Raw genomic sequence first — 16,500 nt, forward strand, 5'->3', positions numbered from 1 at the left:
TGCATCAGGAGATGCTGAAAATGGCTTGGAAGTTTAGCCATCAGGACTGGCGCTTTTCATTTGGAGGTGATTATTTTTAGGCTCCTTAAATGTATGATCTGCTCTCTGTTTAGGTGCTGCATGCCTACGTTCTTTGTTGCGAAAATTTCTGCTGCTGGAATTGTTGCACAGCTTACTTTTGTACAGGGGTTTACGATTTGGAGTTAGTTATTTTTGTTGTATAGATCGGTTGGCTTTCTGCTAGTTTGGGATAGACCTTAGTGTACAGGTTTTGTTTGGAAATTTGTGGGCGTTTTATGGAAGCGAGGTTATGCTGAACCCCTCCTTTTGTACAGCAACTTGACTATCTTTGCCATGAAAGAATTGTACAGGTATTTACGAAATGAAATCACATGCCTTCCAAAAAAATTCCATCCCCATCTTCCTAAAACACCTTGGCTGATTTTCTGGCGAAATTTGGAATTGATTTATACAAGTTCTGAGGAACTTATTTGATTGAATATCGGCTATATCACCAAACATTTGGATAAAGAATCTACAAATACATTGACCTCTAAGCACTATATCATTCGTTGAAAACACTGCATTTTGGTTCTCAATATCAGAAGTTAGAAGACGGGAGAATCAGACGAGGAAGCATTCATGAACTTGAGTGTGGGATCCCAGTAGCTCCCATCATCCGCCATGCAGCCAATGCTGCAACTTCCATTCGATATCTCTAGTTCCATTGATGAATATGAAGCTGGCACACCCACCAAGGTACCTGGTGAGTCCCCCATGAAATTTGCAATCACCTCATAATCATTGCCTTCCACATAAATACGGTCCACGAACCCTGCATCTTCTGTTGAGCACGTCCTCCCTTGCAATGCTTCATCGAATTCTTGCATTTGGTTAAACTTTTCACAACGTTTCCAATTACCTACGTCATCCAATTCGTCGCACGTATATGAATTCGTTGCAATGCAAGGTAAAAGAGTACCTTCGCCTGCTGCATTTTGATTAATTCCAGCGGTTGGAACTTGAAACCCGCGATCGGAAAAGTTCGATATTGACCCCGGGGACTCGAGATCGTCACGGTCAGAGAAGTTAAACATGCCGGTGACCAAACCTTGCCATGCTTTGAGCAAGTCAAGGCACTTGGGTCTCGGTGTTAGACACCCGAACTGGGATTTTTTTGGTTGGACATGATTTGGCACTGCTGGTTTATTGTTCGATACGCCGGCGGACCTGGCTTCCGCTTCTAGGCGAGCCCTTTCCCACTGAGCCATGTGGCTTAAATTGGCGTCGATGCCGCCGTGACGGGTCGGGTAGCCAAGGGCATCGATTCGGGGCTTGTGGGTCTTAGGATCGATGCCCATTTTGATTAGCCTTTTCTTTAGATGAGTGTTCCAATGGTTCTTGATCTCATTATCAGTTCTCTTCGGCAATTGAGCTGCTATAGCTGACCATCTAAATTAATTGACATCAAGAAAAAGGAAAATTATGAACTACGTAATCTTTAATTATCAGTTCTCTTTGAAAGCCGCACGCATGTTCTAAAATTTCCAAGCAAAATAAGAACAGAAATTTACTATCTGAAGCAGCTGTGCACGCGTATCGTTACTCAAAGCAAAAAAAATTAATGGCAGGGCAAGTTTTATAAGTGAAAAAAAAATTAATGAATCAGGATATGATTTCAGGTGGAGGGGAGTAATAATCCTGATGATTGAATGGTATGGGTTGGAGTTCCAACCCCGTGACATGGGGAACTTGGGTGCCATCGTACACTTGGTTTTAGCACGTTCTTGGAAGTTTTCCTTCAGGATATAAATGCTGGTAAAGAAACTTGCTTTTACCTATAGCAAAGGAACAGAAACATGACACAAAAGGAGGATTCCTTTTGTTTTACCAAAAGTAAAACTTCTACAGAGACGGATCTTTCACCTGTTCCCGAGAAAAGCATGGAGTTGAACGATGGTCTGCTCTTCCTGTAAGCTGAACTTTCCTCTCTTGATATCAGGTCTTAGGTAGTTGATCCACCTCAGTCTGCAGCTCTTGCGGCATCTCTTTAGTCCTGAACAAAGGGGGGAACCATATAAATCAGTACAGTACTAAGCTTTTCAGTGAAGAGGAAAAGGAATTGTTCATGGCCTGGGCGGGTTGCTTTATATTTCCTGTTTTATGTTCTGGGGTTTGCTCAAGACTTCTTCTACATAAATTTATCCAGCTTTTTTGGCTGACCAAAAATAAAAAAGAAAGGGTATTTGAAAGAAGAGCAAACTACACAGAAAAGGATAAATATTCTCTTACTGAAAGCAGTCTGATCATGATAAATTATAAAAAAGTTTCCACACAAACTTAACCACCTGCTTTCTCAGGCAAGGTACTCCAGCTGCCATGGCCATGTAGTTGAATGTAAGCAGTGAGCTTTTGGTCTTCTTCAGCTGTCCAGGGTCCTCTCTTCAACCCTTCCTTTTCACAACACTTTGAGCTACCCATTTCCAAACTTGCAGTGATCACTAGGGAAGAGAAAAATGACAGTGTATAAGTTTAAGTTAGAGAAGGATATGCCTGAAGCCATGCATGAAAGGACAAGTTATATAAACTGAAACAGTGCCTAGGGGCACTGTGAAGGTAACCTAATAAATTACAACATAATACCAACTATATGTCGGCAGGTCCTACCATAATCATGAGCAATCTTCCTCAAATTAAAATCATGGCTATTTATTTGGTGAAAAAGTGGTCCTGAGATTCTTCTTTTTTTCTTTGGGAATTGAAGTTAAAGACTTCCAAATTGATTGGATCATTAATCTATATCAAATTATGATACTAATACGATGCTTTCTTTTATTAAGGTTAAAGACTTGAATCAGTACAATATACTCTCTCTCTCTCTCTCCATTATTAATATATGTCATACTTTTTTTAAAATAAAAAAAAAAAAGACCAGGTTGACATTGCATATGCTTAAACATCTTCAACCTAAAACCGCCATCGAATTTTCCTTTTGAATAAAATATATTATTGCTTCTTGGTGGTGGTGAAATAAATTTAAGTGGTCCTAAACGTAACCTTAGCAAGTGTCTGAGACCTAAGAGTACTGAAAGGACAAATCGGTTGCCCTTCAAAAATGGTATGTGACTAGGTGAAAATCTAAATGGTCCCATAATGTTACTTTACTTGTGGTGTGTTGCTTTGATCTCTTTCATGTTAATAAATGTATCGTAACATGAAAGGGACGACTGAATCGTCTTGTAAATTGTATAACGTGTGATAATTGACTAGAAATGTCTATGAATGTGGTCCGACAAATCAAACCTGTTCGAACCTAGTTGTCCAACCTTAGTTTAAACCTGACTCAGCATCAGCCTACTAGGGGAGGAATGGCTTCTTATTCCTTTTAGAATAGCAAAGCATTTGTTTGCTTTTTCTTTTTCTTTTTTTTTTCTATTATAAAACTCGATACTTATTTACAAGCATGCTCTGTTCTTTTTGAATCTCAAGTTGATATTGTGTTGCATGGTTGCTCTATTCCTTGTGACTCTCGAGTTGATGTTGTATTGCTACTAGTGAGTGTGACATTACATTATATTTCCCGAGGATATTGTCTACCATGTTAGGTGTTGTTTAATGGGTAAACATTGTTTTATGAGCTGTGAATTGTGCCATTATGTGTAGGTGTTTTCTAGTGTAAAAATTTTGTTTCGTTAGGTGCTTTTGTATGGACAAAACCTAGTTAGATTACTTTCTTTTTGGTCTTTTTGGCCACATCTTTGACTTTCCCCAAGGCGTTGTATCAATTCTGTGTTACATGATAATATATCAGACTTGATTGAGAAAAAAAAAAAAAAAAACTCTTGCTTGAAAACTACCCATGCCAAGCTTAAACATATGGGCATAGTTTAGGTTTGATATGTTTATTTGGATTTTCTTTTTCTTTTTGTAATTGTTATTTCTCTTATTTTTACATGTGTAGATTGTTTTGATAAGTTGATGATGCTTGTTGATAACAAATATTTTTATTTACTTGGTTGACTAATTAAAGTTATTCACATCAAATTATTTCTAGTCTTTCACCTGCTCGAAGACTTGGGTGGTTGTGGAGGTTTCCTACTAAACATTGAACTTGGACAAGTTTGAATCTTTTTATAAAATTATTAATTTTTTTGACTCATAAGACTAGTTCGTCCCTACCCACCTCAGTCTTTTGATTTGGTGAGCTGACCCATTTAAGTCTAATTTTAATATTTAGACCCAACCCACCTCATATTTTATAAAAAATAAATCAACCCAATAAATCAAGTCCATTTTGACAGATATAATTATAAATTGTAACTTTTTGAAACTTTAAAGTTGGGACCTTGTTGCTGTGGGGTTAAATGATAGGTGAAATTTTTTGAGAATATCAATTAATAGAAATTGCGGCTTTTTGAGATTTTGTTGTTGGGACCTTTTAACTATGGGATTGAATGACAGATCTAAAATTTTTTGAGAAGGCCAGCTGATGAATTTGCAACCTTTTGAGTTAGGATCTTGTAATTGGTGGACCCAACTATGTATAGCTGACTCTTTTTGTATGAAAATTTTATGTGATGAATCATGAATGATATTATTTTTAATATTTAGAAAGTGAATAACAAATTATATCAATTTTATCTATGCAGATTATGAATGATACCATATATAAAACCTTCGCAAAAGGGATTGATTTGTGCTTACGCGAAAAAGGACATTTGCTAATTAACAATTCAACTGTAATTAACAATGGCAAGTACAACCTTCACATCTCATAAGTTTGAAAACTGATGACAATCTTAATTTATGAAAATATTTTTTTTTTGTATGAACCTTTATGCAAATTAACATATTAACTACTAAAATGATCTTGCAATGTCATTAGGATGCATGTATATGTATATATTCTAACATAATTATGATCATATAAGTCTTACAGTATGAAAGAACCCATAATTCAAGCATTAAAATTTTTGGATATCAATATATATATATAGAGAGAGAGAGAGAGAGGGTATTTTTGTTTTGTATTCTTATGAAAATATTATTAAAATATAGTCAAGGGTAATTTAATTTTTTAGTATAAATATTTTATTATATTATAGTTAAGGGTATTTTGTCCTTTGGTACAAGTATTTTCGTCTTTTGATAAAAAAAAATTCAAATATTATAATAAAATGTAGTTTTGTCATTTTATCATTTATTTCTTGATTATTTCAAAATTATTCATACCAATCAAACATTAAAATAAGTCATACAATAACAATTCTTACCCTATTTGATTCCATAAACCAAATCACAAAATACTCATTATATTCTAATCATGTTTTATTCTATTATCACAGAATAACTATTTTATTATATTTCATGAATAAAAATTGTCGTTAGCATTAGAAGTTAATAGGATGTACTCGCTATGAGAGGCTTTAATTTGAACCAACCCTGGCAAATGGTAAGTGGATTGAAACTAATGACCAGAGTTAAATCCTACCTAAAAATTTGTCCTGTGATATGTAAATTACACACATGCTTGACGTTGCCTTTTTTAAGGAGGAATTCCCCATTTAATCTAGAGCCAAGTTGATGGTATTGATGAAACGTTTTAATGCAGAACAGATCGATCTGTCTGTATCAATCCCCACAACGTAAGATTTTGCCTGTTTCTTATCCTAGTACCGAGCCATTGTCGTTAGGATTCATATAATTAAGCCTTCAACACACTTCGAGCAAGAGTAGACTAGAGAATCCAAACCCATTTAGCATTGCCTTCATGGCCTCGACCACCAACATTCACATTCAAGGATGGGGTTAACCATGTATGGGAAATGACATGAAAAGACTACAAAGGAAGCAACCCTAAGCAGATCCTCAAAGAAGAAACAGGTTGCCTAAATGGAGAGTTGGACAGTACAACTCTGGCGTCAATGCACTTAAGCAATAAAGCAAAGTTGTGTCTAATTATCGGGATTTGTAAAAGGTTGCTGATAAGTAAAGCTCAAAACATTGAATTCCATAATGGTAGACAATGAATGCTTGCTAGCTTATAACTGATGGAACTGAATGACACTCATTAATGATTGATTGGAAGGGGCATCAGCATTAGTAAATCTTCTGCCAAATGCTGGCATTTGTAGCACATTGCTGGTATATGCAAAACTGAATTCACCATGCAAGTGTATCTGCATCTAAATCCCAATTAGGTCATTGTTCAGAAGGAGGACAGACCTGCAATTTGCCGGAATTTCTCATAAGAGACCCAGAAAACAAACTGCCAAGGACCAAGCCTTGCCCATGTAGGAAAGAAACCTTTCCACAATGCTGTTAATCCTTCTATTTTCACCGTCTTCACCAAACAATCATACGAGTTCTTGTACATCACATTCCCCCCCTTGCCGCCTGCTTGGTTCATCATTCTCGTCTTCACAACATCAGCCGGACAACTCAAAGCTGTAGCAGAGAGACCCGACATGATCGATGCCAATGTGTGCGCATAAATGTTATCATCAGATATCTGATTACTGATAACAAAACGTTTTGCATGATCATAACAAGCTAATTCCCCCATATTCACTAAAAATGCTCTCTGGACATTTGGGAAAACTCCTTTCCAAAGACCTCCAAAACCTTCCATAGCTACAATCTTTTTTAAAGCATCAAATGGTCCTTTGTACCTAGGTTGAAGACCCCTGCTTACTATCCGCCCATCTGCTTGCATCCTTACCTTAACAAGATCAGCTGGACTTGCCACTACCTGTACTACTAATGGTAAGCAGAAATATTCTAATTACATTCCAAAATTAAGCATGAAAATTAAAATTGAAAACCAAAATTAGCAAAAGCACACAGGCACAATCAGTTGAAAAGTGAAAGCAAGACTCCAATGGAATGTTAACTTAGTATTTAAAAATAAATGGAATTTATTCATAAGAAAAGAAAGAAAGAAATGGAGTTAAGAAAATAAACAGAAGTGCAAAAAAGAAGTCTTGAATTGATGTAAAGGTACCCTTTTTACATCCCAATTAGGAAGATTAACAGCAATCCCAATTTCATCAAACATTTCTCATGCCAAATATTTCTTTCACTGCGTCAATCAATAAACCCAAACCTGAGCAATGACACCGGAGATGCCACCAACAAGAGCCTTGGAAGATAAAGAAAGGGAGCCATCGGAGCTCACGAAATTCCTTAAATTCTCATAACCAACTATCCGGATGGGAGTGTAAAAAAGGTGCCTGATAATCGCCGGAGATAGGCCTTTGTAGAGACCCAATACGCCTTGTTCGCGAACTATTTCGGAAGCGACACGAAACGCGTTGGTAGAGGGCGTGGAGGAGGAGAGAGGTTGAGACTCGCCGTGGAGCTGGATCCTGGTCTTGGTCAGGTCAATCGGGAACGTGGAAGTCTCAGCCACCATGGCCGAGAGTGACGTCAGCAAGATCTTAATCCGGAATCGGGTTTGGGTTTGGGTTTGGGTTTGGATTCCGGTTTGACTTGCGTCCATTTTGACTGTTTGAGAGAACAAGCTTGGGCAGCTCTCGCAGACTAACCAGTACTCGCAGACTAACCAGTACTAATGAAAAGTGGAAAAAGGATTCGTTTTTGAAATATAAAACGACAGAAGAAGTGCCGTTTTAATGGCAGTGGCGGCAAAAGAAGAAGTTCTCAAAAATGGAACTAATAATTCCACACCAATTTCTCTCCACTTCTAAGCTCAAGCAGTAGCTTGGTTTTCAAAGAAAGGAGACATTTTTCCTTCTGGGTCTATTGTTAATGGAGTCATTAACTTCTTGTCCAGATTTCAATCTAGGGATTTTGATGAGTCTCGACGACGATACAGTCCAAGAAATCCTCCAAAGCTACGACGGTTTCTGCGCCGCCGCTAAATCTCTCCTCAACGGCTCCATCGGACACGACTTCATCTCTCACGTTCACACTCTCTGCAAACACGGCCTCCACTCTCTCGCTCGCGACTACTTCCTCAGATCACTTGAGGTAATAATCGATTAAGCCATTGATATCTCCTTCAATACCAAGTTTCTTACTTTTCCTTCTTTTTGGAATTATAGGAAGCCTTTGAGAAAAACGGAGCGTCGAGATTTTGGCGCCATTTTGAGGATTACAGCAAAATTGAAGAAGATTTAGAGAAGATTGATGAGGATGAGATTCAACGAGTGCTGTGTAAAGCTTTGAAAGAAATATGTTTAGAAAAAGAAAATCAAGAGAAATGTTTGTTAATGTTTGTTCATGCTTTACAATCCTATATGGAGAATTTATCTGATGGAAAGCACAATTTTGATGCGGAAAAAGTCTATCTTTTTTCAAAATATCAGTTAATTGTTTCCTCAATTCTTATGGCCAGTCTTCCTCGCCATTTTCCCGGTAGGAAACTATAGATTCTTTATATATTTAAGTCAGTTCTTTTGCTGTGCAAAATTGGATTTTTATTTAGTATTAGCTGATAATTTCATGGATGTTGTTAGAGGTACTCCATTGGTACTTTAAGGGAAGGCTGGAGGAGTTAAGTACAATAATGGATGGAGAATTGAATGAAGAAAATGATTGTCGAGATAGAGATGAGATGGATTTGGATGAAAAGAGTAAGCACAGAAGTGGTGAAATGGATATTGATGAGTGCTATCATCAAGATAAGTTTCCAGAGAACAACAAGTTGGTGAGGAACATTGGGAAGGTTGTTCGTGATCTTAGAAATCTTGGTTTCACATCCATGACCGAAGATGCCTATGCTTCTGCTATCTTCTTGCTTCTGAAGGTGGACTTGTTATTTAAAAATGATATATGACTTTGTGTATTTGACATTCTGTCGGACCTGTTTTTATTTAATTATTCTTTTTAGCAAATGTTACGTTACATATTGGGTAACATTACATGTCATGTTCCAAGCTTATAAATCTGCATCTTATAAACAGTCTGCTTTCCTTGTTTGCATTGCAGGCTAAAGTACATAATCTGGCTGGTGATGATTACCGGAGTTCTGTTTTGGATTCCATTAAGGAGTGGATACAGGTTGTTTTTGGTGTTTGTGAATCCTTTACATTTTCGCTTTTCCATTCAATATAACTGTGAATCTTGCTGGTATTTTTGGTCAAATATAAAAGTATTTTTTCCCAGGTTTCATGTTATTTCAAGTTTTATTAACTTGCTATTATGTTCTCCTATGGTTAAGTTACTGAGAGATTATTCCTTATATTTGGAGGAATATTTGCCAGGCTGTTCCTCTGCAATTCTTGAATGCATTGCTTGCCTATCTTGGTGATTCTATTAGTTTTGACCAGCATTCATCTGGTCTCAAATCACCTCTGGCTTCACAACCATCTTCATGCTGTCCTGGAACAAATACTCCATCAGAAGGACTCATTAGATGGAAATTGCGGCTAGAGTATTTTGCTTATGAAACATTGCAAGATTTAAGGATAGCCAAACTCTTTGAGATAATTGTGGACTATCCTGAGAGGTAATTCTTTTTTCATTCTAAATTTTCATTTTACCTCCTTCAGTTCAATTTCTGCATTATTTTTTATGTTTTCCATTCTGGGTTTATGGGACGGGAGAGGTTTCCCTCTCATTATGTAGCTAAAAATCTCTATGTACCAAAAAGAGATAGAGAGAGAAAGTTACTGATTCAGTACATTAGTTTATAAGATTCTCAAAAACATTTGCCTACTTGAGGGGTTTACTTTTTCTCCTTCTTCTGACTGTGGAGCGAAAGAAGAAGACATATGGAGGTATCTAAACTTTTAAGTATAATTTCCATTGTTTGCTGTGTTCATTGCATGAATTGAAGTTGTTGGTGCTAATGGAAAGTATTCTTGGAAATTCCTTACTATTTTAATTATTTCTGACTATTGCAGCTCTCCTGCAATTGAAGACTTAAAACAGTGTCTTGAATATACTGGACAGCATTCTAAGCTGGTTGAATCCTTTATTTCTGCACTAAGATACCGCTTACTTACCGCGGGTGCCTCAACCAATGACATATTACATCAATATGTTTCAACTATCAAAGCACTCCGGACCATAGACCCAGCTGGTGTTTTTCTTGAAGCGGTTGGTGAACCAATACGGGACTACTTGAGGGGAAGAAAAGATACCATAAAGTGCATTGTGACCATGCTAACAGATGGCAGTAGTGGTAATCCAAATGGATCTGGAAACAGTGGAGATAGCCTTCTTGAGGAATTAAATAGAGATGAAGATAATCAAGAAAATGTCGGAGTTGATGATGATTTTAACACAGATGACAAGCAAGCCTGGATTGATGCGCAACGGTATGTCTACTGCTATCACTGTTGTTTATTACAGGTATAAAAGCAATGCTGTCAAAATTGCCATATCACTGTTCTAATCTGTGTCTTTGTGAGTTCTTTCTTTTTCAGCTGGGAGCCCGACCCTGTTGAGGCAGACCCATCAAAAGGTAGCCGAAACAGACGGAAGGTTGACATACTCGGAATGATTGTTGGCATAATTGGTTCAAAAGACCAGCTTGTTAATGAATATCGTATTATGCTTGCTGAAAAACTTCTGAACAAATCTGATTATGACATTGACTCGGAGATACGTACTCTAGAACTCCTCAAGGCAAGTTGCCTTTATTAAGTTATTGTATTCACTCTGTTTTGTTTTCCTCAACACTTCCTCCTAAATTTACTTGCTTTTTTGCATGCTCTCATTTTTCAGATACATTTTGGAGAGAGTAGCATGCAGAAATGTGAAATTATGCTTAATGATCTGATTGATTCCAAGAGAACAAATACCAACATTAAAGCAACAATTAATAAGCAATCTCAAATAGGTATTCTCTGGCCTTCTAGAACTTTTAGATGTGGGTAGCTTGGTGGGGCTACCTTAGCTATTCTACTTTCGTCTAACCTAATCAGTTTAACTTCTGTTGAATTATTCTAAGATGCAGATGCAGAGTTGGCAGAGACTGGGATTTCTTTGGATAATCTTGATGCTACAATCATATCTTCAAATTTCTGGCCCCCAATCCAGGCATGGTTTTCAGTGATATCAGTTCTTTTTTTTTGCTTTCAATTACTAAGAATTTACTTTGTTTATGGCTTTTTTGCTAGGGGAAGGTTAGAAATATCTCAGAAAAACGTTTTGCATTTTTCCCCTTTCAGTTTAAGTTATATGCCAAAGCTAAAGTGCAAATGGATTAATACCTTATAAAAGAAAGCTTCTCTTTGAATACTGTAAACGATATTTTGTTGGTAAGGTGTGTGTCAGATGGATTGACCATTTTGAAAACTAATTACTATAATTTTTGCCAACAATAGTAGCACATTAAGGTGCCTTGTTTTTTATTTAAAGATGCAGTATTTTAGATGAAGAATTATTTGATCAAAGGAAGAGCTAAATTATTGATATTTAAGGAATCAATTATACCAAAAGAAAAATTCAGAAGCATGAGAGAAATGAATACCATTAATCTATTTTCATAACATGTAATGCATCTAGCCACCTTTAGTTCCATATTTCCCCTTTTTAATTTTCTTATTGAACATATCTATGAAGAATTTGTAACTTGACAAGATGCTTTAAATTGGAAAAAAATAAATTTAATGACTCAGTATGTGAAACATGTGATAGAGATATTTATTTAGGTCAGTGTTTGTGCAAAGAAGGCAAAGCAAATTTAGAAAATGGTTCTTGTTGTCCAACAAAATCACAGGCTTTATTCATAGTATGAGATTTATATGATTTTCTTTTTCACTTTTTCATTTCAGGTGTTAAGGTTGTACAGTAAATAAATGCTTGACTTGTATAAGAATGCATCAAGTACCAGATAACTATACTTTGCCTATGCCTGCATTCCTGATGAAAATCCATTTTGTCAAAATGATTAGTGGTTATCAGTGTCTTGTCACTTTTTATTTAATGTTGTGGAAATTTTCAGGAGGAGGCCCTTATCATTCCTGACCCCGTTGACCAGCTGCTCTCTGATTATGCAAGAAGGTTTCATGAAATCAAGACTCCTCGAAAGCTACTGTGGAAGAAAAATCTTGGAACGGTCAAGGTTAGGTCTTTTAAAGTTTAGTTATACATGTCCTTGAATGCCCTTTTCTTAGCATCAAGTATTCTAATTGTATTGTCGATTTCCTTTTCCTCCTTTTTTGCATCTTTTTACTAACATTTATTCTTTTAATCATATATATACTATTTTAGTTAGAGTTGCAATTTGAGGATAAGGCAATGCAATTCACGGTAGCTCCTGTACATGCAGCAATAATAATGCAATTTCAAGACCAAACAAGGTAGTTTCAGCAATTGTTGGAACCTTTTGCATCTTATTGTTCATATTCTAATGGTATATTATATATCTACTTTCAGTTGGACCTCTAAGAATCTTGCTGCTGCTACCGGGATCCCAGTTGATGTGCTGTATCGGAGGATAAGCTTTTGGATCAGTAAGGTACGCTTAACTTCATGTTTTTTTCCTTATCAAATACTGGGCCCTGTTCAAATTTTGAAATTTCCTTTTTCCACTTAATAGCTTGATGCAGCCCCTTGATCTTTAGTTCATTCCTCCATTGTAAAGCACACGTCTTTGCCACTTAAGATATAGGTGTGCTTTCAGTTTTATAGGGTAGAAATTTCCCTCTGTAGTTTTGGTTTGCAACATTATTGGAAGTTGATGAAATCATCCTTCTTCAGCTGGGAGACATTGCAAGTTTTTTAGTTATATGGTCTGAAGTTCAAGTTAATATGCTGCATTGTTTTGATTCATTGTCTGTACAATTCTCTTGGTATTTTCTTTGCAAGTAGAAGCTAAAAGTTTCAAGTAGGTCAAATTTGGTACTGTTTGAAGGTTTCCGAAATCAAAATGAGAATAATTGGAAACTAGAAATCTATTTACAAAATTTTTATCCTCATCAAATCTTCTCTCCAGGGAGTTCTCACTGAATCACTAGGGACAGATCCTAGCAACCATGTATTTACCCTAGTGGACGGCATGGTAGATACTAGTAAGAACGGTGGTAATAGTGGAAATTGTGAGGAGCTTCTAGCGGGTGATGAGGAGCCAGAGAGATCTGTGGCTTCCATTGAGGATCAACTACGCAAAGAAATGACTGTGTATGAGGTATGTGATGTGTGTGAACATTTTCTTTAGGTACTGTTGTTTCCAAAGCGTAAGGTCCTGCTGATCAATATGCATGTATATGGACTATGGACTATGGACTATGGACATGTCCTTTTTAAATATAAATAACTTGTTTAAATGTCATTTTGCTTAATGATGCTCTCTAACCAGTATTGGTTCATTGTAGAAATTCATCATGGGTATGCTCACAAATTTTGGCAGCATGGCATTAGATCGAATTCATAATACTCTTAAGGTAAGATGGTTTTGAGATGCCCTACAGTTTTAAATTATATATGAGTAATGTAATTGCTAACCTAAGACAGCATGTTGCTTTCAGATGTTCTGTGTGGCCGACCCTCCCTATGATAAATCACTTCAACAGCTGCAAAGCTTCTTATCAGGTCTAGTTTCTGAAGAGAAATTAGAGCTCAGAGATGGAATGTACTTTTTGAAGAAGTAATTAGCTGAGATAATCATCTGCCATTTACTATAAAGTGTTTAACAAATAGCACCGGTAAGTTTAATCTTCGGAAGTTGAAGAATGGCCCTGCCTGACTTGTTTTACATATATATTCTAAAAATGCTAGGGCTATCATACTTTCCTGTTGGTTTGACAGGTGAACAGGAAGAATTTGCTAAAATTTACAGAGATTTAGACATCAGCGTTCATCATTATATGAAATATCTTTTTAAGGATATATTTGGTTTTCTTATCATTTCGAACTTTTGCCGGTGTCTCTTGTCAACCTCATCCTGTTCTGGAATCAACATGCTTCTGACAAGCTTTCGGCAAGATAAGCCGGAAGAAATTTTGGGTTGATCTCAAGAAGATTGTTCAAATCACGCAAATGATACTCTTAATGCTGCAGAAGCAACTGGTTCCATGGTTGAACTCTCGAGGTTGGAACCCTGGTTTGAGGGCCAGAAACTACAGTTTGTAGAGGACTAATTGAGGCTGAGGGGCCAATGTTATTATTAAGGTATCTGTTTATTGCTGCTCCGACTCCCATATGAAGCAAATGTGTTGTGATAATGTAAATATTCGGTATATCATCTTTCTGAGTGTTTCCAGTACCACCAGCAGTTCCTTCAATACAGTGATTCTTTCTTCAGAATGGTGTAGCATTCACTTCTCATTTTCAATGCAGGTTCAATTTCATTGCCAGAGCTTAAGCACTGAAGAACCTCAGATAACCAGTCAATCATTTCAGTTATTTAACAGATATAGTCTAACTTATGCGGATACGGATTGAGATAACAATCAAATCTGTATAAAATTCGAATGCTTTATCAAATAACAAAAGAAGATTTTTCCTTGTTTGGATCAAACATATATAGATATATTGTTCTTTTCCTCTTTTAATCCAGGCCCATGAACCCACTACCAAATTTTCACTTAAAAAAAAGAGAAGCAATCCTGACATAGCCGTTGCTATTATCAAACAAGAAGATCCATTATAATAAAGTTCCAAGTAGGATAAGACCAGAGACCAAAAGGAGAACATGACCGTTAGATAGACACCCCCAAATTTCAAAACCAACAAGCCAGAGAAGATGAGGGAAGAGCCAGCAATGTCCGCCGCCGAAGAGCAAATGCAGCAGCTGAGATTGAAAGCCACAGAGCTTATCCTCAGAGAAGAATGGGAAGAATCCATACAACTTTACTCTCAGTTAATCAATCTTTGCCAAGGCCAAATCTCAAAGACCAATCAAGATTCCAACCCAGACCGAGATCACCTCTCCAAGCTCCACAAATCTCTCTGCGTAGCCTTCTCGAATCGAGCTGAGGCACGGTCAAGGCTACAAGATTTCACTGAAGCACTTCAAGACTGTGACCGAGCACTTCAGATTGAAGCTACCCATTTCAAGACTTTACTTTGCAAAGGTAAGATCTTGCTTAGTTTGAACAGATATGCCCATGCTTTGGACTGTTTCAAAGCTGCTCTTTTTGATCCTCAGGGTAATGGGAAGCTGGAAATTCTTAATGGGTATTTAGAGAAATGTAAAAAACTTGAGTTTCAGTCAAGGACAGGAAGTTTTGATCTTTCTGATTGGGTTCTCAATGGGTTCCGAGGGAAGCCTCCAGAACTTTCTGAATACATTGGTCCTGTGATGGTTAAGAGGTCTGAAACTAGTGGGCGTGGCTTGTTTGCGACAAAGAATATCGATGCTGGGACTGTGGTTCTGGTCACTAAGGCAGTTGCAATTGAAAGAGGTATATTGGGAGGTGAAGATTCAGGAGAAAATGCACAGCTGGTCATGTGGAAGAACTTTATAGATAAAGTTAAGGATGCTGTCACAAAATGTCAAAGAACACAGCTTTTGATTAGTATGCTATCCACAGGTGAAAATGAAGAGGGGCTTGAAGTTCCTGAAATGAGTCACTTTAGGCCTGAGGTGGAGAGCAATGGCTGTTCAAAGGAGAAGCTTGAAATGGATAAGATACTAAGCATCTTGGATGTGAATTCTCTTGTGGAAGAAGCGGTTTCAGCCAATGTATTGGGTAAAAACAGTGATTTTTATGGGGTTGGGTTATGGATACTGGCTTCCTTCATCAACCATTCATGCAATGCTAATGCAAGGCGTTTGCATGTAGGGGACTATGTCATGGTTCATGCTTCGAGAGACATCAAGGCTGGTGAAGAGATCACGTTCATGTATTTCGACACGCTTTCTCCCTTGGACAAGCGTATGGAAATGTCCAAGTCATGGGGTTTTAACTGCAGATGTAGGAGGTGCAAGTTTGAAGAAGAAGTGTGTGCCAAGCAGGAGTTAAGAGAGATTGAGATAGGCCTTGAAAAAGGGGTAGATGTAGGTGCGGCGGTTTATAGGTTGGAGGAAGGTATGAGGAAATGGGCAGTGAGGGGAAAAGAGAAGGGCTTTTTGAGGGCATCGTTTTGGTCTGCATATTCTGAGGTATATAGCTCAGATAGGCTGATGAAACGGTGGAGCAGGCGGATTCCATTAATGGAGGCTGTACTGGACAGTGTGGTAGAAGCTGTGGGAAGTAATGAGAGAGTATTGAAGGTTGTTGTGAAAGGATTGAAGAAGAATGGTGGTGGTGTGGTAGACTTTGAGAGAGCTATGAAGTTGGGAAGAGGGTTTTATGGCAAAGTGGTCAAAAAACAAGCATTGAGGAATCTTCTTGAGCTTGGCATTCATGATCAAAGCTATTAGCTAAATAGCTAGGGGGAAAGTAGTTCTTTTCATTTTCTGCTTTCTACTTTTTGTGTTTCTATTCTTCACCTTTTAACTTATATAACTGCTGAGGAAAGTTAGCCTCGATGTTACTATGGCCAGTATTCATCAGAAAGGTTGATGTTACCAACATGTTTGGAATAATCTAATACAGAGATCCTCAGTTTGGAATAGCAAACTTTAATTCTGGCATTCAG

At 37.3% G+C, this 16,500-nt stretch overlaps 4 protein-coding genes across 6 annotated transcripts; 2 read left to right on the top strand and 2 right to left on the bottom strand.

The window, feature by feature from the left end:
- On the bottom strand, positions 397-2,588 carry LOC18610362 (transcription factor MYB76). The gene is made up of 3 exons (XM_007045963.2): positions 2,349-2,588; positions 1,927-2,056; positions 397-1,452 (listed from the first exon to the last, which is right to left on the bottom strand). Exons 1-3 carry the CDS (start codon positions 2,479-2,481, stop codon positions 609-611), a joined length of 1,107 nt encoding a protein of 368 aa, XP_007046025.2. The 5' UTR covers positions 2,482-2,588; the 3' UTR covers positions 397-608.
- On the bottom strand, positions 5,739-7,548 carry LOC18610363 (mitochondrial uncoupling protein 3). The gene is made up of 2 exons (XM_007045964.2): positions 7,106-7,548; positions 5,739-6,751 (listed from the first exon to the last, which is right to left on the bottom strand). Exons 1-2 carry the CDS (start codon positions 7,499-7,501, stop codon positions 6,209-6,211), a joined length of 939 nt encoding a protein of 312 aa, XP_007046026.2. The 5' UTR covers positions 7,502-7,548; the 3' UTR covers positions 5,739-6,208.
- On the top strand, positions 7,609-14,217 carry LOC18610364 (anaphase-promoting complex subunit 2). Of its 3 annotated transcripts, XR_001926651.1 has the most exons (16): positions 7,609-7,992; positions 8,067-8,379; positions 8,481-8,770; positions 8,953-9,024; positions 9,228-9,472; positions 9,870-10,286; positions 10,395-10,596; positions 10,696-10,810; positions 10,922-11,010; positions 11,918-12,037; positions 12,187-12,275; positions 12,352-12,433; positions 12,911-13,102; positions 13,290-13,358; positions 13,443-13,619; positions 13,723-14,217. XR_001926651.1 is itself a non-coding variant. In XM_018115369.1 (15 exons), the coding sequence occupies exons 1-15, from the start codon at positions 7,771-7,773 to the stop codon at positions 13,563-13,565; spliced, it is 2,640 nt and encodes an 879-aa protein (XP_017970858.1). In that variant the 5' UTR covers positions 7,609-7,770; the 3' UTR covers positions 13,566-14,217. The 3 variants fall into 3 exon arrangements, 2 of the variants coding, with proteins under 2 accessions (XP_017970858.1, XP_017970859.1); XM_018115369.1 differs by having other exon boundaries at positions 13,443-14,217; XM_018115370.1 differs by having other exon boundaries at positions 10,928-11,010; positions 13,443-14,217.
- Positions 14,448-16,495, top strand: LOC18610365. Its single transcript, XM_007045968.2, has one exon. The coding sequence runs from the start codon at positions 14,660-14,662 to the stop codon at positions 16,280-16,282; it is 1,623 nt and encodes a 540-aa protein (XP_007046030.2). The 5' UTR covers positions 14,448-14,659; the 3' UTR covers positions 16,283-16,495.

The sequence above is a fragment of the Theobroma cacao genome, chromosome 2 (genome assembly GCF_000208745.1).
Source record: "Theobroma cacao cultivar B97-61/B2 chromosome 2, Criollo_cocoa_genome_V2, whole genome shotgun sequence".
NCBI classification, from domain to species: Eukaryota; Viridiplantae; Streptophyta; class Magnoliopsida; order Malvales; family Malvaceae; genus Theobroma; species Theobroma cacao.

Bases quoted from the DNA above. Each gene is read 5' to 3' on its own strand.
- LOC18610364 (XM_018115369.1), top strand. From the start codon at position 7,771: ATGGAGTCATTAACTTCTTGTCCAGATTTCAATCTAGGGATTTTGATG. The intron at 9,473-9,869 runs GTAATTCTTTTT...TGACTATTGCAG, and splicing joins ATTGTGGACTATCCTGAGAG to CTCTCCTGCAATTGAAGACT. The intron at 12,038-12,186 runs GTTAGGTCTTTT...ATACTATTTTAG, and splicing joins AAAATCTTGGAACGGTCAAG to TTAGAGTTGCAATTTGAGGA.
- LOC18610363 (XM_007045964.2), bottom strand. From the start codon at position 7,501: ATGGACGCAAGTCAAACCGGAATCCAAACCCAAACCCAAACCCAAACC. The intron at 6,752-7,105 runs GTTTGGGTTTAT...TTAGTAGTACAG, and splicing joins TCTCCGGTGTCATTGCTCAG to GTAGTGGCAAGTCCAGCTGA.
- LOC18610362 (XM_007045963.2), bottom strand. From the start codon at position 2,481: ATGGGTAGCTCAAAGTGTTGTGAAAAGGAAGGGTTGAAGAGAGGACCC. The intron at 2,057-2,348 runs GTGGTTAAGTTT...CCCTTTGTTCAG, and splicing joins TACCTTGCCTGAGAAAGCAG to GACTAAAGAGATGCCGCAAG. The intron at 1,453-1,926 runs GTGAAAGATCCG...CAATTAATTTAG, and splicing joins CATGCTTTTCTCGGGAACAG to ATGGTCAGCTATAGCAGCTC.
- LOC18610365 (XM_007045968.2), top strand. From the start codon at position 14,660: ATGAGGGAAGAGCCAGCAATGTCCGCCGCCGAAGAGCAAATGCAGCAG.